Raw genomic sequence first — 26567 nt, forward strand, 5'->3', positions numbered from 1 at the left:
GGAGGAAGTCGCAATGGTCGTGGCATAAATATGGCCACATTGCGCTTCCTCCAGGCGAATTTGAACCACTGCGCCGCTGCTCAGGACCTGTTTGTCCAAAGCATGGCGCAGTGGCAATTACATATAGGAGTAGTCGCTGAGCCGTATCGAATTCCTTCCTGCGACGACTGGGTCGGGGATATGGACGGCTTGGTGGCTCTTTACAGACAGACCTCCGCTGGCTCGCCTCCCTTCGAAAAGGTAGCGAAGGGTAGGGGGTGCGTGGCGGCGTCTGTAGGGACAATCGTTGTCGTCGCCTGCTACTGCACGCCCAACTGCCGCCTATCCGACTTCGAGGAGTTCCTCGTAGAGGTCAGCAGGCTGGTGAGGTGGGGCCAGCAGACTCAAGTGATAGTCGCCGGGGATTTCAACGCCAAGTCGGAGGTCTGGGGTTCCCCGGCAACATCCGTGCGGGGTAAAGCCCTTGAGGAGTGGGCTGCGGCATCCGGGCTGGTCTTCGCGAACCGGGGCTCGGTCAACACATGCGTGCGACATAATGGTGGCTCGATCGTTGATCTGACGATAGTTAGTACTGCCCTTGCGCGACGTGTCCAGGGGTGGCAAGTGCTGGAAGGGGAGGAAACTCTATCAGATCACCGGTATATCCGATTTGAGGTTCTCTCCTCTCCAGCCACACTGAGTATTCCGGATCGAGCACCGCGTGAGGCTGGTCCGAGGTGGGTGCTAGGTCGACTCGACCGCGAGCGTCTGGTTGAGGCCGCCTTAGTGCAGGCGTGGAGCAGTCCGCCGGAGGGCCCGACTGATATAGAGTCGGAGGCCGCCGGACTGGTTTCCGCAATGTCGAGTGTCTGCGATGCGGCCATGCCGCGCGCTCGCCTAAACTCTCCGAGACGCCAGGCATACTGGTGGTCACCGGAACTTGCGCAATTGCGAGCAGCCTGCGTGTCGGCACGACGCCGGTACGCTCGCAGCAGGCGTCGTCGCCGCGATGAGGCCCGCGAGGCGGTACTCTATGCCGCGTACGTAGAGTGCCGTAAGACTCTTACAGCGGCTATAAGAGATTCCAAGCGGACGGCCTGGGAGGAGTTCTTGCAAACGCTGGAACTCGATCCATGGGGGCGGCCTTACAGACTGGTGCGGGCGAAATTGCGCCCCTGGGCTCCTCCCGTGACGGAAAGCCTCCAGCCGGAACTCCTCCAGCAAGTGGTGTCCACACTGTTCCCGGACCGCGGAGGGCACACTCCCCCATCCATGACAGCGGAGGGAGTAGTCCTTGAGGAGGAGGCAGTCATGCCAGAGTTGACCCTGACCGAGTTGCGTTCGGCGGTGGCCAAATTTAAAGGTCGCAATACTGCCCCGGGGCCTGACGGCATTCCAGGTCGCATCTGGGCGCTGGCCTTGCCTGACGCGCTTGAGACCCGTGCGCTGCAGCTGTTCTCCACGTGTCTGGAGCAGGGTTGTTTTCCGCGTCGATGGAAGTCCGGAAAATTGGTCCTTATTAGGAAGGAAGGACGCCCTCACGATTCGCCTTCGGCGTACCGGCCTATTGTTCTGCTCGATGAGGTGGGTAAGCTTTTTGAGCGCGTTTTGGCAGCCCGCCTCACAGAACATTTAGAGAAGCATGGGCCGGACCTGAACGAACATCAGTTCGGGTTTCGCCGGGGTCGATCAACCATTGACGCGGTCTCGCGGGTGCGCGCTCTGACCAAGGAAGCGGTAGAGGGGCGAGGTGTGGTGGTGGCGGTATCCTTGGACATCGCCAATGCGTTCAACACACTCCCTTGGCGTTGTATTGAAGAGGCATTGAAATACCACCGCGTGCCGGAGTACCTGCGGAGGGTGTTGTCTTCTTACCTCTCCGACAGGTACATAGTCTACCCGGCGCGCGATCGGTGGTACCGGACGGCAGTCACGTGCGGTGTTCCACAGGGGTCGGTTTTGGGGCCGACTCTGTGGAACATTGGCTATGACTGGGTTCTGCGGGCTCAGCTCGAGACAGGGGTCGGCGTAACATGTTACGCTGACGACACCCTCGTCACAGCCCACGGCAATACCCATCGCGAGGCGGCTGCTTTGGCCACGGCGGGCGTCGCATCCATTGTCGGCCGTATCAGAGCTATCGGCCTTAACGTTGCTTTGGACAAGTCAGAGGCCATCGTTTTCCACGGGCCCCGAAATGCGCCACCAGACGGGGCGCATATAGTTGTCGGTGGGGTTACCATTGGCATTGGCAGGGCGATGCGGTATCTCGGCATCGTCCTGGATAGCCGATGGAACTTTAAAGACCACTTTCGACGCTTAGCACCTCGAATAATTGGTGCTGCAGGGGCCCTGGGGCGCCTGCTTCCAAATATCGGGGGCCCAGGTGACGTTTGTCGTCGGCTCTACACGGGTGTGGTGAGATCCATGGCCCTTTATGGTGCTCCCATCTGGGCTGACGCGCTGCGCCGCGAGAACATCGCAGTTTTGCGAAGGCCACAGCGTGTACTCGCCATCAGGGCCGTGAGGGGCTACGCCACCGTGTCCTTTGAGGCAGCATGCGTCCTCGCGGGGACTCCCCCGTGGGATCTGGAAGCCAAAGTCTTGGCGAACGTTTACCGCCGGACAGCGGAGGCCAGGGCCCGGGGGACCGGTCTGGAGCTGGAGATCATTGCACGGTGGAGACAAGAGTCTCGCCGAGATATTCTCCGGACCTGGACCGAGCGGCTGGAGGATCCGAGCGCCGGGGTGTTAACCATCGGCGCCATCCGGCCGGTCCTTTCTGAGTGGACAAGTAGGGGGCACGGTACGAGCACTTACTGCCTTACACAGGTCCTTAGCGGTCACGGCTGCTTCGGCCGATACCTGTGGAAGGTGGCACGGAGGGAGCCGACGGCAGAGTGCCATCATTGCGGCGCAGTGGAAGACACGGCAGTGCACACGCTTTCGGAGTGTGCGGCGTGGACTGAACAGAGGGCGCGCCTTGTTGCGGTGGTGGGCGCCGATTTGTCACTGCCGGCCGTCGTCAGGGCCATGGCGTGCGACGCCTCGGCATGGAGGGCGATGTCGACCTTTAGCCAGGAGGTGATATCGCGGAAGGAGGAGGCCGAAAGGGCGCGCGAGGTTGATCCTCTTGCCGCCCAGATGCGTCGCCGCCGGGCAGGTCGCCGGCGGCTGGCGCACGATCGGCGCATCCCCCCTTAGTGAGGACCTTGGGCGGCGGCTATGGGGACGCCGCCGTCCAGTTAATAGGTCCTCTCGAGGGTTGCCGATACGCTGTTGTGTCCGGCCTATCGGCATGTGGAGTTAAAGGCTGGGCAGCCTCTGTGAGGAACCCCTAAATTGGGGTGACCGCGAGGCGTGCGGCTTGTGGTACATGCTTAGGCAGTTATCCCGCCGCACGCCGCCACAAGCGGCCGTGAGGACACACGTGGCGGTTTAGTGGGTATGCCTGCCCTTCTGGCGGGAGAGCCCCACATAACCCTGCACTCCACCCAGGGTGCAGGTGTATGCTTAATGCATTAGCCACGTTAAAAAAAAAAAAAAAAAAAAAAAAAAAAAGGTTCCCAACCTTTTGTGAACCACCGTTCCCTTTTGCAAGAAATAAATAAATTTTCCCTAACAGACATCCCGATATTATAATGTTTGTAATTTATTATTTGTTTTAAGACCCGCTACCGCCCGAAAATCTCCACGGCCCACGAGGAACCTATGCACTATACTTATGTATTTTTTTTATGTATTGTTTCAGACTGTCGCTGACTGCGTGGAAGCGATTATCGGCACGTATCTCCTAAGTGGGGGTATTTTAGCAGCTATCAAAGTGATCGAATGGATGAAGATTATACCAGCACAGGTACCTATAATATATATAAATAAATAATAAATAAAAAAATAACTTTGTAGTCTACTGGGTATAACCATTACGATGTCTGAAAGCCTGTTATACTCAAAAATTTATGTCGAAGGGTATAAAATATACCCACGTTTCACCATTAACTATGTTAGTTAGTCTTATGTGTTCGGGGGCGTCCCTATTGCTATATACTGGGAACGTTACCAGAATTCGGGCTACTATTGAGAAATATTCTAATATAAATTAGAAAAAAATGTTTTTCCCAAGCCGGAAATCGAATCTGAGACCTCAGGATCAGCAAACTGAAACACCGCGCCACAGAGGCAGTATTCGTAATAAAAACAATGTTTGTAGGTAAAGCCGGCTTTATCCGACGGTTAATATACAGAATTAATGAATATGATTATTACCATAACTCATCAATTATTTCAAATAGTTTCAACGATGAGGTACCTTCTACATAAGGACAAAGTAACAATGTTTTTTTATAATTCATAATGGTAGTATAATTTAGAACATTGTCATCATCATTTATGTTATTTTAGGGTTTCGTACCCAAAAGCTTAAAAACGTAACCCATTACTGTTCAAAAATAAAGAAGACGATGTGTTTCTGCTTAGTGGAGTCCTTTCTAAAACGGGTTTTTTCGCCATTATTTGGAAATAATGTCACGAAACCATTCTATTGGGAGTCCGGCTCGCACTTGGTCGGTTTTTTTACTAAGTTCGTCGTGTTATTTATTGTTACCTTTCTGGTAATTCTGATGAATAGTTGGTTATTGACGTGTGAGCTGTCCATTCAAAACACCCATTTTTTGTGGTTTAATTCAATCAAGAAAGTCCAGTATCGTGGTAGTATGAGCAATCACTGCAATTGCAAATAAGTCATTACAAATTACTATTCATGCTTATAAAAGAATACGGGAATTAGCGTGCAGGCTGCGACCACGGCCAGTGTAACCTGCGCCGAAACGTCAAGTTTTTCAAGAAAAAATGCGTGTTCGCGTTTCCCAATTCTGTTATATCACAAACATGCAAGGTGAAAGGTTAAAAGTTATGAATATCCATACTGGAAGCATACATCAGACGTAAAATATTCTTTAAAAAAATGAGGCACTGTAATTTTTATTAGTGTTCGGTTGACTTCGGTTTTTTATTGTGCCTAAAGATGTGTCTTTAGATGATACACTTATTATTTTTTGTTAGTGATTCGTTCCTCCTGGCACGCAATTATAGCGACGTGGAATCACTTTGATTCAGTAGTTTTACGTACGTTTATGCAAGCGAATTGATGACATTAGGGTACCATGTATCCTTTAATCCCACACTTGATAAAAAGCTCTTTGTCTCAACGACCTACAATACAAGGCACGGTTTCACCACTTCTAGGTATCTATCAAATAGCTTCTTTGGTAGAATTTCGTCAGTTATTTCCAAACATTTGCCGTTCCTTTATGTAGTAGATCGTTATGTGTTATCTGATACTTATTTTAAAACTATGAAACTGATCCTTAGTATTTCAAGTTAAATTCCAATTAAATGGGTATCTTTTGTTTCAGGATTGTTTCGCCGATTTACTTCACAAATCCGTACCAACAGTTCTATCACAGAAAAAAGCAACGCAGAAGGACATAAATTTCTTATTATCGTACAGTCAAGAGGATGTAGAAACTATTCTCAATTATAAATTCAACGATGCATCTTTCTTATTAGAGGTAAATATTGTTGAACTTTGTGACAAAAACTATTCTGCTAACTCATGATTTTATTGCACTTCTTTGAGTCGTACCATGACAATATGATTAATTAATCAGATTTTCTTTGATAGTAGTTTTACTTTGACAGCGCTATCGGTTCTGTATACGCCATCCATTTCTTCCCATCAGTCTGAAATTCAAAATATAATGGTTATAGCCACTGCTTAAAACGATTGTGATATTTCTTAAACAGAAATGGAAGATCTACCCCTGCATTTTTTTTCACTAGAGTGTTTTAGACATTTTGGTGTTACTTTCTAGTCATAGCTAACACCGCTAGATGGCATTGCTTGGCGTGTAGCTTTTTGTTTTTCCTAAACGATTAAATTTAAAATAGAATAATGGCAAATATTATGGAATTATTATTTTGCTTTTTTCCAGGCACTTTCCCATTCGTCGTACATTCGCAATAGGTTAACGGGTTCATACGAACGTCTCGAGTTCCTAGGTGATGCTGTGTTAGATTTCTTGATAACTTCGCATATCTTCGAAAATTGTAAGGACCTCAAGCCGGGTGAAATCACCGATCTGAGATCAGCTCTAGTCAACAATGTTACTTTCGCTTCTTACGTCGTGAAGTTGGGACTGCACAAGTAAGTTTATTTATTTGTATCACCTTCATGCTGAGTTTATGTAGAGGCAAGTGAATGTCAATATCGAATACTAGAATTCGCAAACAACATTTTTGTACGGAAACAATCTACCGATATAAAATAAAGAGTGTAACCTGTTGTTGTTTAGTCTGTTCTTTCAATAAATTATTAATATTTTTTTTATTCTTACCAATATTTTGTTCAAGTATTGGTAGAGGCCTGAAAATTAACCTATGACTATAATATAAAGAGAACATTTCATTAAACACTTTTATGTGCCGTTAAATTGTATGGTATGGGAACTAAAATTACTTATATATTTCAGATTCTTATGTTCAGAGTTAAATCCTACTCTATCGAAAGCTATCATGATGTTCGTTGACCACCAAGAGCAGAGAGACCACGAGATTGTGGAAGATGTATTATACTTGATCGACGAAGAAGAATGTCATATCGCTGAATATGTTGAAGTTCCTAAGGTATGTATTTAAAAGTACTACTATATTTCAATAACATTAAATCTTTTGTACCAGAGTGGTCTACCAGTTGATTGCAATCGCTGGTTGATGAAAAGTCTTGCCCCCGGTTTCTGAGGTACATTTAGCGGTAGTTTACCTATTCAATAGCGTTTAAACTCATATGAAAAATACAGTTTGAATAGATAAACTACCGCTAAATGTGCCTCAGAAACCGGGCACTAGTCCAGTCCGTCGAGGCTTAAGGAAACTTTAATAAAACGTAATTTGATATGCAGGTACCTAATTGGTAGATCGCAAAAAGTCTAGCCAACAAAAAAGTAGCTCTTGTATCCAATTGCATTGACTACATTGGTCTGTTATATTTATACAATTTAGACTTTTTTGCTACTATTATACTATGGTTACTGGTCAACCTAGAGTCAAAGATGTTCAAGCCGTCCGAGAAGCTTTTGACGCGGCTTAACGACTGTTATCTTAGTAGACAACAGCCGGGACCGACTTTTTACGTGCCCTCCGAAGCACGGAGACCCATCAATAGAATGACCGCGTGAAGGGTTGCTTAACCCACAGATCGATAACCGACCGGTGCTATTAAAGGCCATGAATCTCATTTTTAACAATTTTCAGGTCTTAAGTGATGTTTTTGAAGCATTAGTAGGAGCGATGTACTTGGACAGCGGCGGTAACCTACCTCAAGTCTGGTCTGTGGTCTACCGTATAATGAGCAAGGAGATACACTCATTCACCAGCCGTATACCACAACAGCCGGTCAGAGTACTGCATGAGAGAATCCACGCGTGTCCTTCCTTCGGGTAATTACAATTATCTTTGTGTACTTGTCTAAAGTAGTTCAATGTATCGGTATTTTTTTAGTTTTGAACAACTTTTATATCTGAAGGCTTAGGCTCTTTCTCAATTTAAGTAACATGTTATAGGGGGCGAGCTTGTTGCCGTACACGGGGCCCGTTACCAGACTAAATACGGGCTACTTGAGAATATTTTTATATAAAATAGAATATGACAATCGAACCCGACACCTCTCGATAGCAGTCGTATACATTATACTACCGCCTTGATCACAACGGCATTTATTAAGGGTTTTGCCAAAAATAGTACCATTCGTCATCGTACGTTTCTATATCCCGCACTCCACATGTGTTATATCGCATCTTCAGAGGAAGAATGACTTAACATTGAACCTTAACCAAGTCGCTTACGCCTTTATCCCGCTTAAGGACGATATGTGTATACGCATTTACCATTATTTTCTATTTCAGCGAGGTTGTAGTTGTAGATCCAGATATACCGAGGATGAAAGCGTCAGTGACCATCACGAAGAACGATCGGCAATACACAGTGTACGGCATCGGAAAAAACAAATCTCAAGCCAAGCGAGCGGCGGCGAAAGTAGCACTGAAACTTTTAAGCTTATAAATTGTTTTTTAAACCTCACTGTAGGGCGATTTTCTACCGCTATCGACTATCGACAATTTTTGTATGAAATACTAATCAGCGCCCCTAGCGTATTTTGCAAGTACTATTTTTTCAAGTATTTTTAATGTCAAACACTCACTGGTTGACAGTAGATGGTAGAAAATTTGTCTACAGATGGGGGTTTAAATACAATAAAGAGCATAACGTGATTAATTTATATAATCTTGGGAAAGTGTGAATAAGAATTTAAATTAATAGCTTATTCATTGCATGATGTGTCCTCCTTTATTTTGCTATACGCGTTTTCCCATGAAAATTGTTTATGAAAACAGTGGTTTGCATTAGGTATATGAAAAATAGAAATACATAAATAGGTACAGCTTTTATCGCGCTCTCTCTAGGAGACGCTCCTTATACACTACACACAAAATATTAATCGTTTATAGAAACAGATAAAAATATATATTTTTGTGTATGTGAGCGATAAAATATATTTTATTTGATGTCAGTTAAAATAAATAAGTATCCTAGGTTTAGGTTTTAGTTAATGAATGTTTTCTGGTCGTTGTTTTACAAGAGAATATTAAATTTGAAATTTATTTTGTCTTGATAATTGTGTGTAAATGTTATATTTTTAAGTATGTATCTCAGTTGCATTTGAACGATTATTCTTTAAGGAAAATGTGGGTGCCAAAGAAATTGTGTTAAGTAATTTATTAAAATTTGGTATTGATTGGTCGAGTTTTTGGTAATGTGGTTTTTTTTACCGATGACTATGCTAAATTTGGAATTATACTTGTCAGTATCAAGGTGCCGTCGGAAACGGCAATATTAAATAAAGATATCATTTTTATGGAGAAACTCAAATTGATGCCGACTTGTATAATTGAGAGATTAGTTGACGACAGGGGTTTGGTGGTGACGTTAAATTTATTTTAGAGATAACACTTGAAAATTTATAGAATGTGGGAAAACCTGGAATATTGTCAGAGTTCCAAGCAATATGGTTATGTATCTTTATTCTTATAACATCATTATATCTTTCCTTGGTATTTTAACAACTTTAGGAACATGCTAAGATAACTAGTAGGTAGTAAATAATAATTCCTGATCTAACACTATTATAAAGACATGTGATTATTTACTTATTTATTATACGATCGACGATATGTAAAAAGGTATATACAGGGAGTGTTTTAAGCGTAGGCTTAGTCTTTCCAGAGTTGCATAATCGTTCATATGCTCTGACTCTTAACCTAGGTCATATAGTCTTAAAGAAAGATAGTAATAACGTGTTTTTTATGTGTAGTAACACAATTTTATATGCACTAAAGATTTTGTATCAAGTGGTGCGCATCTGAAAATACTGCAACACTTTTATATATAAAAATATTTTATTTTGAGCTTATTTTTTATAGTTATCCTATTTTGAAATTATAATTTTATCTCTTCATATAAGGTTGCTAAATAGTATGATTTACTTTTATTCCTTACTTTTCATTTTTTGAAAGCCTATATTTTCAAGGATGGCGTGATGTAATTGTCGCTTATATCAAACATTATAGGTTTTAATTTGTTGATGCATTATATATTATGTTAGTTTCGGTAGTTATGTAAGTAGATAGAGTTAGAATATTATAAAACGATTATATTTTTTCCTATTTATTTGTTTGCTTGCTAGGTTTGTACATAAACGTATGCATTGTCGTGTCCAATTTTGCGATGGAAGTTTATTTTTCAAGTTGTCGTTTTGCAGGGCCAATAAATTAGTCTTGTAAGAGCAAGCCCGCTCTAGAGACTGACTCGTCACTTTTTTTTAAATATACGGACTCTGGAGTGTCATTCAGTTGTCACGTCGTTACGTGCGTGCATTTTTATACATTTCCTTGGACATGATAGTGACGAAACAGTCACGGTGTAGCAGTGTTGGGTCAATCAACTAATTTTTTCAATCAATTGATTAGTCATGACTAATTTAGTCATGAATTATTTAGTCATGATTGAATTAATCATGAGTAAAAATAATAATCATAATCATGATTAAATAAATTAGTCATCAATCATTTAATGATTAAATGACTGATGACTAATTTATTGTATTTTTGTATGATGATTAAACTAAAAAAAATAATTCAGGTGACATAATGTTAGTTTAATTGAACACATCTATAAAACTATAACTGATCACCACCTTAAGTAGACTGAAAGAAGATAATTCCATCATTTATAAAATTTGATTTTCAAAACGCGTAGTTTTAAAAAGCAATTTAAATTATTTTAAACTAAATTAGCCCGAACTTATTTTTGCAAATGTGTGCCTGTGGAAATTAAAAAAAAAATCTGATTCTGTTGTAAAACTAGCTTTAATTAAAAACCTGTGATTAACAAATCAACAGTCATGGAACGTAGACTTGAAAAGCTTAGTTTTATTTAACTATTATTTTTAGTCATTAAAATTTTAGTCATGATTGAATAACTAACACTAACACTAATTAATCATCAATCACGACTCATGATTGAATTTTTTTAGTCATTATTCATTAGTCATGAATAAATAATTTAATCTTAATCATCAATCATCAATCAAACTAAATTTTGCCCAACACTGCGGTGTAGTCAGTGCGCGCTTGCTCTTATGGCTACTAAAGAAATGCCGCCAGCACAAACCGCGCAGGGCTGTCAGTATCTAGTATTACCGCTCAAATGCTAGGAACGGCACGGCCGCCGGCACTGTGTGTAGTAGCCCTTAGGTCGACACTCAAGTCGCCTAGTGTATACAGTTCTATGCTATAGTAAAATCTACACGAATACATACATCGTATTAATACTACACTATGTGCGTTAGAATAATGTTACGAGTGTTGACTTGTTATAGTAAAAATGTATGGCTAATTAAATTTCAGTGTCGTTTATGGAAATGCCCGCAAAATGAGAAAGATCTGGATTTTATACCTAGACTAATGGATTTGTTTCTATTAATATCATCTATTATAAATTGTCTACGCTATTTTACTGCAGACTTATGCCGCATTTAATGTTTATCTAAGTTTTGATGAAATAATTTTTGAATAAAATTGGCATCTATACTTGCGTTTATTTATTACCTCGTTATTTTCACCGCCATAAGACTAGAGATATATTGTGACTTATTTCTAGCGAAATTTAGGAGCACTGATTTGGAATTACAAATAAAAGCCCTTGGAATCCTGCCTAAGAGTTTATCTTGGAGGTGTAGTGAATGATAACTGTTCCGCCAAAAGTCAGAAATCGTTGATCCACCATCCACCAATTACGGTGTTTGACCAGAGCATAAAAAAAAACTATGGCAGAACTAAAAAATATATTGTTCTTATTCATTCTAAAGACTGAAAAATAAAAGAGAGCTGGTTTCCACATCATGTGGGTTTTATTAGTTAGCATACATTAAATTACAGGAAGTATGTGCTGGGCCTCTTGTATGCGAAGGTGTTGAGGCGCTTGTGGTGGTGCACACGCTTGGGCAGCGGGAATCTGATGCTGCTGTTGTGGAATTGTTTGACCTGTGGTCTGCGGCACGCTGAAGCCTTGATTACTTCCACTTTGATGATCTGCAAAACGAAAATAATGGTTTGACATACGATAAACAAACTCAACTGCGTTACGACGTCGCAGATTCATACAAGCATAGGGACGTAAGTGCTCACTTTAAGTTTATTCATTTTCATATTCGTATCGATTCATAGGGGACAAATTACGGCGTAAATAAATGCACAATTGCTGCCTTCTTTCTACATCTTTTAGTTTACATAGTATAGCAATCTAAGGAAAATATGATTAACTAGCTGACCCGCGCAACTTCGCTTGCGTCACATAAGAGAGAATGGGTCAAATTTTTCCCCGTTATGGTAACATTTTTTACTGCTGCTCTGCTCCTATTGGTCGTATCGTGATGATATATAGCCTATAGCCTTCCTCGATAAATGGGCTATCTAACACTGAAATAATTTTTCAAATCGGACCAGTAGTTTCTGAGATTAGCGCGTTCAAACAAACAAACAAGCAAACTCTTCAGCTTTATAATATTAGTATAGAAGTATAGATATTTCGAAATAAATATACCTTGTATAAAACCTAACTAATTAACTATTTTTTTTTGTATATTCCTTCTGTTAACTATGATGTTGAAATAATAGAACAATTATTTTCTACTAAATTACATGACAATGAGAGACTACAAGGCCAGCTTCTCATCAGTCATAAGACAAAAATCAATGCACTAATAAGCTTACGAATTGGTTTCCACCAGAGACGGACAGAATTATATGATTAGGAATAATTTAGGTATGTTAACAGAATATATTACTGGTACGCAACCTACATGTGGGGTTAAGATCTCATATTTATATTTATGAAGAATTTTCTGGTAAATTACATACCTGGATAGAGTGAGCGCGGGCTCTGTGCCTGGCTCCCATGTCACGGTAGCACTGAGTCACGGCACCGCCGACGCTCAGGTCGCGGTACTCGCGGTACATGTTGTGTACACCCGAACGGGACTCATAACGCAGCCAGATACCGAAGTTCTTGATCTTCACCGGGCTCTTCTCTGGGATTTCCTGAAATTAACAAACTCATATTTAAAACTCGGCACATGTAAAGCAAATGTGACATGTTGCTAATGCATACAAATAGTTAAAATAAATTGTAGTATAGGACAAAGACCAAGTATCAAGGCATATTTCATTACATTTTTGTAATCTACCAATAATAAATCCAGGCCCAGAATAACTGACTAAAAAATAAATCACAATGTAATCAATAAGTATTCAGCCAATATAGGCTATTAATAAATCTGAACAAACTAATGTAAAAACAATACTCTGATTAGGATTCAATAAAATGATGCATATGTACTGGTACAGAAAGTACCTGTTGCATATTGAATGAATGCAAAAAAGCATACGATTCTAAATGACAAGGCGTAGTAAATTAATAACATGAGAATGTCATTGATGCACACTTCACACAGAAACAAAAATGTTTGAGTTTCAAATACACTTACTGTTCACACAAAGTATGTAATAATTAAATATCTTCTAGTAGTTGTACCCTAAATCTATTAAAAGTAGCTGATTATAAATATAATACTAACCTTGATGGAGACAATTTCGCCAGTGGTCTTCTTGAACTTCTTCAGCTGACGCAAGAAATACCAGAAACGGGACTTGGCAACAATTGGGTCAGGGGAGAAGATTCTCATTTTGTATAGAGGAGGCTTTGGCTCGCTCTCCGAAGGGAGCTTGCGGCCGATGACCTCGTATTCCTTCAACTGAAACCAACATCATCAGAATCAGTCAATAAAATTGTCGAAAATATATTATATATCTTCTAAACAATATCTATGTCTGAGAACTTGTTAAACGAGAAGATTACTCCTCATGCGAACTGACTAATGATTTATCTTATTTTATCAGCCGTTAGCCCATGCACTTTCTATGGAGGCAGGCGCGCGCGGCGATGTGTGGTATCGAGAGAAATAATGTTTTTACAACACACATCCTAGTATGTACAGAAGTGTTTTCCCCTGAAGATCCTTTTAGGAAATTCGTGTACTACCCGTGCGCGATAAGTTGAGACCCGCGTGGAATGCGACACTCCTCCCCCATCCCCGCGCACCTACCCGCGGCCGCCCGCGGTGTACAGTTGAAGCCATATTTTTTATCTATTAGTTTCGTACTGGCTTACGTCACGTATCGACGTATCGAATGATAAGGGTAGGAGGATGATGATGACGACTAAATTATTGTTGAAAATAATCTAATAAATACTTATACATAAAAGCATCTTTTATTTAATATAATACCTATCGGCTTTCACTTTTAGTGATACATAATAAATCTATAGTCTGACAATTACGATTAATTATTGTTATAAAATAACTTAATATTGTAAATAATTTCACTATGGAAGATGACTACCTAAAATTCGCAGATACCGCCGCATGCGGAAGCTAGTTACATTTTTTGTTTGAACTGTACTTGTCAGTGACGTCACCGCGCTCAGGTCTCAACTTATCGCGCACGGGTAGTAGGTACCAAATTAGTAACATTATTTTGTGTGTAGAAACAACCAAGCATCACAACATGACATAACCTATAAAAAGTTTAACTATTTATGCACTGTATTAAAGTTATCATCCGAAGATACTTAGTGTCTAAGAATGTAGACGAAGAGTATAATTAAAGAATATTCTAGTGAACACTACGATAAACAGCCAAAACATCTGATAAATCCGAATAACTTGCCGCATTGCATCGACAACGTGTACGGCTCCCACATAAGAATTGTCACATTTTTATAACCGTTTTTCTTGTTTCAAGCACTGAACTAACTTTCTTTAGCAAAACGTAGCAGTTTAAACACCAATATTTCACTTATTTCTCACAAAATTACGGAACTTACCTCTCCTTTAGCCTTCATTATTGGAGGTTTTACTCTAAAAGATCTGTCAACGGAAGCGGAACACTGACGCGAAAGAAATATGGCGACGTTCAGTGTGACCAGTTTTATTTTTATTTAACCTCACCCATTTATGAAAACCATAAAATAATCAAATCAAATCATATCATCAACAAATAACATATTTATCTCTATTTTCAAATTCCTCAGTACAAATTTAAAATCTGCAATAAAAAAGTGAGGTAAATATCTTCATCTTTGATTCATTGATAACATAACATGAGTTTGGCCGGCATCGTCATTTATGTGATACCTACTGCCGAATTTCTAACTGGTTGCCAATGTAATCGGGTGGTCTTCTTTTACCGTGTCCATACTAGGTATCTCATACTGTTTTCTTGTAGTTTAACCGCGATATCCCGTACCTACAGGCTACACTAGCGATGTTAATTTCTTTATTGCTTAATTAATACAAAAATAATATAGTTTACCGGTACAGCACTATGACTATGACGCGTCTTTTAATACCTATATAATCAGTTTCATTTATGTATTCGTGTGATAATCTATCGTGTTCTCAATTAAATAAAATTATACTTCAAAAGTTGTTTCATTTCAGCAAAATATTACAATGTCCTTATTTCATGATCCAAAAACCAATATTTTTCATTATAGGGCTATAGTTGTGCCTTGCTATCCACCGTCATTGGAAACGAACTTTTGTTTGAACGTTTTTGGACATTGACCAAGTAAACTTTACGGACTAGTCTTACGCATCAGCATTTAATAATTTTAAATTATTAAATGCTGATGCGTAAGACTTGCGAAGAGCCAGAAGAGCAGGATACTGCCTTGGCGTAGAAGTACTGATAATTGTCTGATTTTTGTAATTGGGTAGGTATGGGTACTATTGTCATCATTCAAATATAGTTTGATTAATAAGATCAATATAATGTTAACAATCGAGATTTAATATACGCATAATATGTTACAGAATTTAAAATATACTGCCATCCATGTTTTTTATCCTCAGAGGTTTTATTTCCTTGATCCTTGACGTTGAGTGACATCTGTTATGACATCGATGACATTGACATTAGAATAATAGAATATTAGTTTATGGTTGTTGCGTAGGACGTGATCGTGAATTTCACGATCTCAGAAAAGGAAGAAGAATCGCTATGTTTTATTCACGATCACGTCCTATTCGACTTCGCTGTCTTCTTGTTAGCAGCTAAAGTGTTTATGTGTGAAAAATAGACTTCTTTTCGCTGGATTATGTGACTATAATACAGTTAACATGAAATTATTTAACATGGGACGCATTAAATTGCCACGAGTGATAAAGTACGGGATATATGGAACTGTGGCTGTCGGATGTTCTTTTGGTGTACTGAAACTCCAAGACAGTGATTATGACTCCTTTGCGGTTGTCAGAGCTTCGAGAACTGCATTCGCTGCAGCGGAAATCGGGAAAACTTACAAGACCATGCTTTACAGTAAAGAATGGGATAAAACTTCGAAAGAATACTTGGAGATGAAGAGTCTATGTCATCAAATTGGGGCACAGAAATTGCTTGAGCTGTGCAAAGCTAATAAAGGTGTGTATATAAAGGTCGGGCAGCATGTCGGTGCATTAGATTATTTATTACCCACTGAATATGTGACGACTATGCGTATATTGCACAAGGATGCACCAAAGAATACTGTAGAAGAGCTTTACAAAGTGATACAAGAAGATTTAAAAGCTGATGTAAGTATATGTAATATATTATGTATTGTCCTTCACTATCCCATTCATAACCCTGGCTATTTATATTTATTGCACAATGTTTAATCATTTTCAGCCCAAAGAATTGTTTGAAGAATTTGACCCAGAACCGTTGGGTACAGCTTCTCTAGCCCAAGTGCACAAAGCTAAGCTAAAGGATGGCACTGAAGTTGCTGTAAAGGTCCAACATCATTTTGTGAGAAAGAACATCAGCATAGATCTGAAATGGATGGAGTTCATTATAATAACAATGTCAAAAGTGTTTCCTGAATTCCAAATGCAATGGTTAATAGATGAAACTAAAAAGAATATTACAAAAGAGTTAGATTTCCTGCAAGAAGGCCATAATGCTGAAAGAGTAGCAGCTTTATTTAGTGGTTACAAGTGGTTGAAAGTGCCCAAAATATTCTGGGACTATTGTACTGAGAGAGTGCTTGTTATGGAATATGTTGATGGAGGGCAAGTTAATGATGTTGCCTATATAGATGTAAGTATAAAATAATTATTAAATAACAATTAAAACAATAATTAGTTAAACTATGCTACAAATAGGGTAGACTCTTTATTATTCATAATTATTATCATTAAGGTAATGTTCAACTTTGTATATGAGCTTAATGAACCCTTGAATCTAAAAATATGACCTTCTAGTAATGAAGGATTTTTGTATGTTTAAATGTTATCATCATTAACTTATATGAATTTAAAACATAAGTTTGTACATGTATTAAAGTTAAAATAAACACCTGAAGGCATCTAAGTTTTTAGAAATGAAAAATGACTAGTTTCAGTTACATTCAAACAACTCTCCTAACATATATTTTTTTTCTATACCTATTTAGTTTTAAAACCTTTTTTTTTTATAGAAACACAAGATAAATAGGTACAATCTGGCCACAAAGCTAGGAGACTTGTATTCTCACATGATCTTCATCAGTGGCTTTGTACACAGTGATCCACACCCAGGAAACATTCTAGTGAAGAAGGAGCCTGGGGATTCTGATGTCACTGTATACTTACTGGACCATGGATTGTATGCTGTAAGTTAAATTCAAGCTTCATATTATAACAATTTAACACATTGCTATATCAGTATATAACAGTCTTCTGGATGAATGCGTGAGGACTTAGACATGGGAGTAAAATGCATGATTAGTTTTAAATTATTTGACTTGAGTATTTTATCACCTGTAATCTATGTCAGTAGAAAAACACCCAGTTTTATTTAAAGTACTTTTTTTTGTGTTTGCTCCCAAGTTCTCCCCCAATTTGACATCCAAGATATTTATGCCTTAAGAAATATGATGAGTAAATTTTGTGTTGATATAATTCTATGCATTATTCTATTCCTAAAATAAGTTTGAACATTACATTGTCTTCAGTTATAGTATAATTTCATGGTCATAGAATCAATTCCAGATTTGGGTACACGTGGTCATGTCCCTCAATTGTTCTTTGATCAATGTCATGATCAAATTTTAATATGAATCATGACCAACCTTCCTGACATAAATATATCATTTGTTTTACAACAAGCCACATTTATTGTATATAATATTGGAAAATTAACTGAGAATTTATCTTTCAGCAATTAACAGATGACTTTAGGTACCACTATTCAAAATTGTGGTTGTCAATTATTGATCGGAACAAAGATGAAATGAGATTACATTCAGAAGCATTAGGGATCCGTAAGGAGTTATATGGGTTGTTTGCTTGTATGGTTGCTGGGAGACCTTGGGACTCAATCATGAAAGGAATTAGCAAGACTAAACCTAGTGCTGAGGAGGTAAGTTTTATAACAATACAAAGTTTTAATCTAGCTTAGTGTGGTGTAGGGTAATAGGCCGGCCTAATGTTACAAATAGGCGATAAATGATGTTTTGCGTCTACATCTTCCCTTAACTGTAGGTCTGACTTGCAAATGCATGATGCTAGTAAAAAAAAAAATGTGTCATTAAAGTTACTGTTTGAATATAAAGGCAGAGAGTAATTAAATTAAAACCAACCACACATAGTAATTTTCTTGATGGTGATATTATCATAGATCTCGACGTCAATCAGTTCAGTCAGTTACGTGTTTCAAGGTTAAGTTACTTATACAATCAGTCCCATGCGCACGCGCACCTTGACTGATCAAGTTACTGACACCAATAATGGTAAATAATATTGAACTGACTAATTATTCTCTTTCAATGAATTATTTAATTATTTAAAGCTAATTTTCATAATTATATCGTACATGTAGTGCCTATGTGCTGACGCTTGCGTCATTAGCGGATGTGTGCGTTCGCTTGCCAAGTTTCCATCGACTTATGGACGTTGTTTAATTGGCGAGAACACAGTCATGTGAATTTTCACGATTTTTTACAAATGTTTACATAATATTCTAAAAATACTACAGATCATGTTAAGCTGGAAGTAATCCTTAAGTCTATTTATATTTCTATTATTGAAGTTCAAGTCTATTTACTCATCGTAGGTAAATACAAGCACATGAGACCGCAAGATTCATATTGCTGTTTGTACATAATTCTATCCAATGCCGCGATAATCATTTACAAAATATTTTTAAATAGATTATAATAACTCCTCATTTCTTTCAGAAACAAACATTCCAAAACGAGGTACCAAATATACTGCACTTTATCACAGAGTGTTTAGAGCACGTTGACCGACAAGCGTTGCTAGTGTTGAAGACGAACGATCTTATAAGAAGCATAGAGTATGCTCTCGGAATGCAAGAGAAGATGAGCGGTTTTGTTGTCATGAGCCAGTGTTGTGTTGAAAGTGTATACAAACAAGAATATAAGGTGAGTTTACCGACCTTCCGAATAATAATGATGTATTTAACACTCATGTGCCATTGTGAAATGTTTTTACTTTATTTGCGTTTATCCTACTTGAAGGTTAATCATTTCTAAGGTTTTTACATAGAGTGGTACATCTCCGTCAAAAAATTACAATTATTTTAAAAATATTTTTTTCTTTGTTTCAGAACGCGAACTCAATATTAAAAAAATCATACCTCAATATCAAGTTTGGCTGGTCAATGTTTATGTTATATATGTACAGTGTATATCTAGGGTTATATTTTAAATTTTTATGAGCTGATAAATTATAGTTAATTCGCAAGGCTGAATTAAGTCATAAGTCCCTTGACCTTTATTAAGTTCAAACTGTCAGCCTGTTTTAAGCTGTATAGGGCCTTCTTTCGCGGGACCACACCTGATTTTGTTCGTTCCAAGTACCCATTGCCACGGCTATATTTTGATTGGGAGTTCTCACATAGTGGTGGCTTTTGGCACAAAGGTGGTTCGAGATATGCTTCCGTCCAAGTTTGCTATCCGTCCTGTTCAAGTCCAGTCCAGTGTCGCATTGGTGAATGATTTGGAAGTATATCACGGCTGCCTCGCTTCTCGGCACAACTGAGCTTGGCTTGGTATTACATTCTAAAACCTAGATAGTCGTAGAGACTTTGTTGGAACAATGTCGGGTGAACTTCGACGCTATATGCGGGTGGAAAATGAAATAGGTTTACCGTCTTTCGTATGAGCGAAGCGATGAAGTCCTTGGCTCGTTAGCTATAATAGCTTAAGGCGCTTTACTTAGATGCCTTAAAGTTGCTCTACCAATTTCAAAATACCAAGATACAGTTATCTGAGGGTTGACATTTCAGCGACTTCACAAGTACCTTTCTTAGATTATTATTTATTAAACATTCTTCCACTGAGCTTACATTATATTGAGTTTATCTTACGGCTAATGTGGGTAATCAAAGATATTGGTTATTTTTCAAGCACAAGTTACTGATTTGCAATAATATAGTTAGCTTGTAATATAAACTGAATATTTATATCTTTAGTTTTAATTGTTGGGTTGTGTATAGGTTATTGGGATAACACTATAAGTGTCTGGATTGCGTACATCAACTGGTGAATGTTATAACTAGTCCAATTGATACCTCTCAGAGCCAGTGTCTGGAGTATTATGATTGTACATAATAAACGCAAGATACTATTGTATATAGACATCAGGTTACATAATTTTTATACCGTGTATATTTCATTGTTAAATCGAAGATGCTAAGTTATATTTTTAAAATAAAATTATGTATTTATTGTAAAAGCAGTTTTATTTCAACGGTTTGAAAGATTTCACGATGTGATACGGTTTTCTAAGACGGTTAATTTGTTAGTTAAATTAGACAGGTCACTTTGTATTTTTAACAAAACATTTGTGAAGTTCTCGCGGCTTTTCTTTCCGTTGATTCGGAATAATGATGATGTGGAGATCCGACACGATAGTTCAGACCTCTTGAAATCTGTTAGGAAATTATTTAATTTGTCTTCTCGGTAACGTAATTTATTTACTGCTATTGTTTCTGTTGAGATCGTGGTCTGAGCTGAAAAAACAAGATGGGTTATTTATAAACGAAACTTTTTGCATAAGTGTTGATTTTCGAGCCTAATTCATATAGATTTCTTTATCTCTAATTCTTCACATTCCTCAAGTCTAGTATCTAAAATCTAAAGCAATCTTATCATAGCTCTTAAATTGCATTTATTATTTACGATTCGAATCACGTGATACATACACGTGCAAGTTACATTGTAATGTAGCGGATATCTATTTCCAAGTAGCATGGTGTCAAATTGGAAAGTATGCACTGTTTATTTATTCCATTTGCATTGCCGAAGTGCGTACTTAGTATAGAAAGTTGCTTAATTTTCATCCACTCATGAATGTTTGCATTCAATGAATGGTAAAGTGTCACAGTAAAGTTGACCACAAATGTTAGATACCTCCTTACGATAACATAGTAACCGCAGTTATTAGCACAGAATGATTATTTCCTTCCTTTGTTCCCTATTTGTCTCATATTCTTCAATCTTACGAGCATACTAGGTTCTTAACTTTATCAAGTTACTATTGAGGACAGGTCGGTCATAATATTGTATTGAAGTAACAAGTGACTATTTTAAGTACGAGGAGATTAGTCCCCTCGTAGAATTATAATAGCCCAGGACTAATTCTTGGGTCTGTGTCGTAGCTACGAACAACCTCGAAGACCCCCGGCAAAGGTTTAGGTCAGAATCCACGTGATTTTGGAGTTTGCAGCCGGCTCTGTTTAAAGGCGTGTGATAGCTATTAGACCCCCGTGTAGTTAGCACAAAGGTACAAGGGAAAATTAAACTTACAGCAATTACAAGTACACTTATTGCCACACTCATGTTGCTTGGCTTCATAAATCGTGTCGGTAACTGTTTGCACGTGGTGTTTCGATCGTTCCTCGCCGTTTCCGATAGTTAGCATCTTGTTGACGGTTGTCGCTGCTAAGGAGACATAGGTGAATGTTATTTATTATCAGTTTATTCTATGAGTGGGTACCAAAAGATTACTCAGATGAAATACAACCCAAACTTAGAACACTAGATATGTGGTAATACAGGATTAAGTCCTCTCGTTTTTCTAAAGAAAAATCTAGCCAATACTTATATAGGTACTTCGAGAAATTAGGGACTTTATACTACTTGTAGACTTCGAACCAACATATGCTATTATAATGCTAGCGATAAGGCGCTATGACTGACACTAGCCAATGGCGCCTGTGATGAACATAATAGCAATAAGCTATTTCCAGTTACGATCAGCACTACGGCAACTTACTAGGTAACGTTTTACTTGATACACTTACATGGATATCGATATCCGGGCAGCCAAACCTCCAGTATGAACGGATGTTGCGGTTCATTACCTTTTCGCAAGCAAGTCAACGGTAGAACATCAGTACCGGATTTGATAACAATCACTTCCTCGGCAAAGTCTGGCAGATCCAACAAGTGCCATAGTTTTTGCCGAAGGACTGATATGGATGCGGATGGCTTAACTGATATGTAGCGGAGTCTGTCTTCCAGAACTGAAAACCAGGTGCCTAGATAAACTGCAGAAACAGTTTGTAGGTAAAGTTTGTATGCACTTAGCTAGTTAGTTACGTTTGCTATTGGGATATTTTTGTCAGGAGAACGATTGGTCAGTACCTACTTATAGTATACTCTACCTATAGGCTGCTTGTTTACCTCATAGTTCTGTGTGAAAGGTTGACAAATTAACCTACATCTAGTTCTTGGCCGTCCTATAAGGCATGCCCTTGAACGAGAGAGCTCATAACAATTAATTCACAGGAGTCAACAATAAACAATAATTTATTTTAATTTGCATATTCTCAGTATTCTATAAACATTACCCTCGTCCTCGTGATATAAACAAAGAGATCTCACAGATGATAGAATTTACTTGACTTACCACCTAAATCATATCTCCGAATGATGACGAAAGTGACAACTTCTTTTTTAAAAATTTTCAACGGCACTTTTAAGAGCTTTGTTAGTGACATAATTGTATTATACTAATCACTATTCTACTCTTAAAAGTACTTAAAACTAATAATTGCCCAAAATATTATCGCATGGCTCAATTTTGTATCGTCTTGGGACGATGATTTCTTTACGTCAGAATAACGCACAACAGAGATGAACTGACAGAATTTAATTTATGGTTGGAAATAATGATGAAATAAAAAGTTTAAGTTTTAAAGTATTTTATTTTAAAAACATTATACAAAAACGGGATCTTAATTAATCCGCTGACCGTATATAATCGTCATTAATGTAAACTATTAGGTATACCGCCACAAATTATTGGTAAATCATATCTACTAAGAACAAAATATTGTTTATTCAACAACTTTTTACAATTAACATGCTATATAATTAATCTGATGAGGTACCTAAGTAGGTATTTTATCAGCTTTTCGCACTTTGTGAAGACACTGATTACAATCACTCGCATCACTTTTTGTTGATGCATTAACATAAAAATATTTAGCATTTCTTTTCATCTTCTTCGTACTCTTAACATAATTTTCGTGCCTGTATAGCATACCACATCTTCTCGTATTTTGAGAAATACCATTTTCTTGTGATTGGATTGTAGAGCACGCCGTGTGTTAACTCCACTTGGCAATTATCTGGACAAAAAGAAACAATACAATTTTGGCTTTTACTATAAGATTCAGGTTAAGAACCATAAAAGGAGTTCTGCTTTTCGAAAGGGTAATATAATAATAGAAGAGAATACAAGAAATAAGTAGGTACCTACTTAGCTGATTCCTTCTAGATGCGTTTAATAGTTAGGTGGAAAATCACTGCAGGCAATTACCTAGCTCAAATGTTACCAATACTTACTTCTAGCCAGCATTGAACCGAGCTCCTTCATCGTTACAAACTTCTCATACTGGTGAGCTCCTTTCGGCGCAAGTCCCAATACATCTTCAGCTAGGAATATTACCAGGAATTGTGATACCCATGTCCTGTTTGGAGTAGTGAAGAATACTTTGCCACCGGGCTTTACAGTATCGATACAACATTTAGCAAACAATTCTTGATTGTTAACATGTTCGATTACTTCTGATACTACTACCGCATCGTAATGGTTACGATATTGCTTTGAGTAGACCTGCAACAGCACAAAAGAAATATAATTTTGTCATTCTTTAAGTAGGTATGATAATAGCGACTTCGTAGGAATCTTCTGGATTATTCTCACTGGCCGTCCCCCGAAAATATTAAGACTTAATGTTAAAAGTTGGAGAGAGTGTCTAGTACCTATCTATATCCCGCTTCGTTGAGTTAGGTGTGGTTAGCATCTGTGGCCCTCATCATATGAGTGCCTAAGGAGTTTATACGAGCAGTTAAAGTCCTGATGCTATCTTGTAGAAAAAAAGTTGCAACAAATCAACCTGTTCTTACCAAGATAAAAAAGACACTTAAAATTATTAATAAAACGAATTGTATTAATAAGACGACGCTGTCCAAAAACTTACCTCGATGGTGGTATTGTGGTACGTGGGCAAGTTATGAGCTAACTCTGGGTTGGTCCTACTGTGTTCTTGCGCCACTTGAATTAGTTCTTTGCTTGCGTCAATTCCTGTGACCTTAGCTCCGAGCTTTGCTAAATCCTGAAAGAGAATACTTGCTTAACATTTTTATGAAAAAAAAAAGTATGAAAATCTCATTCAAAAAATTTTCCGACCTGTAATTTATGTGCATAAAGCACCTAGTTAGATTACACTTAGTTTAAAAGTTGGTAGTATTATATAAAAACGTAAAATATGGTCACCTCTGTAAGAATGCCGCCTCCACAGCCAACATCAAGGATTGTCCTGTTTTTTAGAGGCAATGATGACTTTTGCTCTGTCGGACATTGTGCTAAACCATCTCTTACGAATGGTACTCTAAAACAATTTGAATGATTATGAAATAATAGGTTTAATTAATTTTATTTAAGTTAAGAAATAATTAATCCTCTTTACCTACTTAATTATTTTATGAGGTCACACTAACGTGTATTACGAAGTTGAAGACAGAATATACCTAAGCATATTTAATTAGTTAGCTATGAAATTAATTTCGATTATTAATTAGGTAATCGTTGATCGTTGAAACTACGATGCACCTTCAAAGTACGGATTATCTATCGGATTATAGTTTTGATGTGTTTTTCAATTGACTACAAATATGTTGTTGTTGTACCTAAAACTACTCAGACATATTTTGTAGATATATCTATGTAAGTGCAGAGCTTAAGATAGACTGATGACCGTGCAGTGTCTCACGTTCGATTCCCACTAAGAACCAATATTTTTAGATTCTCGAATAGTATGTAGTCTCCTATACCTATTGTTGTATTTTCTGTTATGTTTGCGCTTACAGACATTCATAAACAGCGTGGGAGTTAGTTTATAATTATAATATTTAAATAGATAAGATATAACAATTTAAAAAGTAATAAACAAGATTAATTTTAACTTAAAAAAAGAGCACAATAGTTTGACGTCATAACAGTCATAATCACAATGAAAAATGAATTCAGGTCCAAATGTTATAAAAAATGTAATTCTTAGCAAAATTCATTGTTATATTTTTATTATCTGTATCCTTTAAACTTTCTGATGCTATCTTAAATGTAGTTACAATAGCTTTTTGTACTCCGTGTGAACATTCGTCTTATTCGTAGGTACAGCGCTTAATATTTGTTGTAAGATTTTTAGTAACCAATGTATCTACATAATTTAGGTTTCATTTTTCGGGTTCGCTTTAAATTACTTCTTTAATCTAGTTAGTTACCTGAAGGACAACTAACAATTTTAATAAACCCGCGTTAATGAACGCAATTGGCTAGCGTAGTGGACTCAAGGCTTAACCCCTCCCTCGTTTGGGGGGTGACCCTTGCCCAGCAGTTGGACAGTAATGGGTTAAAAAAAACATAGGTATTATCGATCTACTTTAGCTTTTTTTAAACAGTGTACTTACCTCATAGGATTCAATCTATGTATTAAAGCGAATACTCCTTTCTCATCCCACCATTCATTCAAATATTTGGAGAACATCTTCACTTCCGATGGATCGATTGTTGACGGTTGATTAGGATCCTGAACTTCCTTATTACTTTGAATAAATCTTGAAGAATTCCAAACCCCTAGTAAAGATATTTTTGAAGTTGTTCCTCTGTAATCAATAACATAAAAATCATACCTACTTACTTATTCATCTAAAGTTTAAACAATTACCCGCCAGTCGTTCCGAAAATGACAGGACGCGCACGCAGGTAAAAAAAAAATAAACCGGCAAGGTGATCCTGATAAGAACCATTTTTTTCCAAAATGTAGATGTGTAGGTAACTAAACGGGGATTGACATCACCAGAGACTTGCATGAGAAGAATTTCACTATATTTTCCGGCAGGAAACAATTTTAATGTTTTAATAACGTCATCCGATTTTTTTGTTATCCCTATCACATTATTATGATATTTAATGAAAAAGCGACATAAGTACCGCATGATATGAATTTTTCTTAAGTTTATCAGTAATGGGTATATGTTTCTTTCTCCACCATATTACGCAGTCAAGTCTACGATTCAGGTGCTACTTAATTAACACAACTTCTAGATATATAAGAACAAGTAAAATAACTGAAGAAATACATACATGGTGTTGTCAAAAACGCACTTGCTTATTTTTCGAGACCACATTTTAGCGCACGTCTTTTGTCTTTGAGAGTAAAACTTTGAATGCTAATTCAGATTTTGATGAAAATATATAAGATTAAATAATTAATTTGACAAATTTAAATCCGACTTGTTTTTCTATAGGGAGGGTAATCCGCGTGACTGATCGGATTAAATTGCTTAATACGCTT

The 26567-nt window shown here is 38.1% G+C and overlaps 5 protein-coding genes across 5 annotated transcripts in view; 2 read left to right on the plus strand and 3 right to left on the minus strand.

The window, feature by feature from the left end:
* Dcr-2 (Endoribonuclease Dcr-2) overlaps positions 1 to 11183 on the plus strand; it is a 47161-nt gene extending 35978 nt beyond the window's left edge. Inside the window, exons 29-34 of the mRNA XM_076119136.1 lie at positions 3731 to 3835; positions 5394 to 5549; positions 5973 to 6184; positions 6510 to 6663; positions 7291 to 7475; positions 7941 to 11183. Coding sequence (XP_075975251.1) covers positions 3731 to 3835; positions 5394 to 5549; positions 5973 to 6184; positions 6510 to 6663; positions 7291 to 7475; positions 7941 to 8097 — 969 coding nt within the window. The 3' untranslated portion in view covers positions 8098 to 11183. The remainder of the gene's footprint in view (positions 1 to 3730; positions 3836 to 5393; positions 5550 to 5972; positions 6185 to 6509; positions 6664 to 7290; positions 7476 to 7940) is intronic.
* A 301-nt stretch (positions 11184 to 11484) lies between these two features.
* Positions 11485 to 14675, minus strand: RpL18A (ribosomal protein L18A). Its single transcript, XM_076119138.1, has 4 exons — positions 14539 to 14675; positions 13229 to 13405; positions 12513 to 12692; positions 11485 to 11684 (listed from the first exon to the last, which is right to left on the minus strand). Exons 1-4 carry the CDS (start codon positions 14554 to 14556, stop codon positions 11526 to 11528), a joined length of 534 nt encoding a protein of 177 aa, XP_075975253.1. The 5' UTR covers positions 14557 to 14675; the 3' UTR covers positions 11485 to 11525.
* A 972-nt stretch (positions 14676 to 15647) lies between these two features.
* Positions 15648 to 20428, plus strand: Adck1 (aarF domain containing kinase 1). Its single transcript, XM_076119162.1, has 6 exons — positions 15648 to 16288; positions 16383 to 16793; positions 17173 to 17346; positions 17895 to 18095; positions 18913 to 19119; positions 19305 to 20428. Exons 1-6 carry the CDS (start codon positions 15836 to 15838, stop codon positions 19413 to 19415), a joined length of 1557 nt encoding a protein of 518 aa, XP_075975277.1. The 5' UTR covers positions 15648 to 15835; the 3' UTR covers positions 19416 to 20428.
* Positions 20429 to 20454: 26 nt separating this feature from the next.
* On the minus strand, positions 20455 to 22703 carry LOC142975989 (uncharacterized). The gene is made up of 4 exons (XM_076119163.1): positions 22613 to 22703; positions 22005 to 22226; positions 21508 to 21642; positions 20455 to 20711 (listed from the first exon to the last, which is right to left on the minus strand). The coding sequence occupies exons 1-4, from the start codon at positions 22701 to 22703 to the stop codon at positions 20464 to 20466; spliced, it is 696 nt and encodes a 231-aa protein (XP_075975278.1). The 3' UTR covers positions 20455 to 20463.
* Positions 22704 to 22927: 224 nt separating this feature from the next.
* Positions 22928 to 26432, minus strand: LOC142975982 (ubiquinone biosynthesis O-methyltransferase, mitochondrial-like). The gene is made up of 6 exons (XM_076119152.1): positions 26357 to 26432; positions 25681 to 25875; positions 24488 to 24602; positions 24192 to 24326; positions 23554 to 23824; positions 22928 to 23336 (listed from the first exon to the last, which is right to left on the minus strand). Exons 1-6 carry the CDS (start codon positions 26398 to 26400, stop codon positions 23221 to 23223), a joined length of 876 nt encoding a protein of 291 aa, XP_075975267.1. The 5' UTR covers positions 26401 to 26432; the 3' UTR covers positions 22928 to 23220.
* Positions 26433 to 26567: the final 135 nt, after the last annotated feature.

Source organism: Anticarsia gemmatalis, chromosome 10 (genome assembly GCF_050436995.1).
Source record: "Anticarsia gemmatalis isolate Benzon Research Colony breed Stoneville strain chromosome 10, ilAntGemm2 primary, whole genome shotgun sequence".
Classification (NCBI taxonomy): Eukaryota; Metazoa; Arthropoda; class Insecta; order Lepidoptera; family Erebidae; genus Anticarsia; species Anticarsia gemmatalis.

Coding starts and splice junctions, on each gene's coding strand:
- RpL18A (XM_076119138.1), bottom strand. Junction 12,693..13,228: donor GCGAAATTGTCTCCATCAAG/GTTAGTATTATA, acceptor TGTTAATTTCAG/GAAATCCCAGAGAAGAGCCC. Junction 11,685..12,512: donor CCCGCGCTCACTCTATCCAG/GTATGTAATTTA, acceptor TTCGTTTTGCAG/ATCATCAAAGTGGAAGTAAT.
- Adck1 (XM_076119162.1), top strand. CDS start 15,836: ATGAAATTATTTAACATGGGACGCATTAAATTGCCACGAGTGATAAAG. Junction 18,096..18,912: donor CTAAACCTAGTGCTGAGGAG/GTAAGTTTTATA, acceptor CATTTCTTTCAG/AAACAAACATTCCAAAACGA. Junction 19,120..19,304: donor TATACAAACAAGAATATAAG/GTGAGTTTACCG, acceptor TCTTTGTTTCAG/AACGCGAACTCAATATTAAA.
- LOC142975982 (XM_076119152.1), bottom strand. CDS start 26,400: ATGTGGTCTCGAAAAATAAGCAAGTGCGTTTTTGACAACACCAT. Junction 24,603..25,680: donor CATAGATTGAATCCTATGAG/GTAAGTACACTG, acceptor AAATTGTTTTAG/AGTACCATTCGTAAGAGATG. Junction 24,327..24,487: donor GAGGCGGCATTCTTACAGAG/GTGACCATATTT, acceptor ATTCTCTTTCAG/GATTTAGCAAAGCTCGGAGC.
- LOC142975989 (XM_076119163.1), bottom strand. CDS start 22,703: ATGTCACTAACAAAGCTCTTAAAAGTGCCGTTGAAAATTTTTAAAAAA. Junction 22,227..22,612: donor TCGGAGATATGATTTAGGTG/GTAAGTCAAGTA, acceptor CCTGGTTTTCAG/TTCTGGAAGACAGACTCCGC. Junction 20,712..21,507: donor TAAGTGTACTTGTAATTGCT/GTAAGTTTAATT, acceptor TTGTTTTTTCAG/CTCAGACCACGATCTCAACA.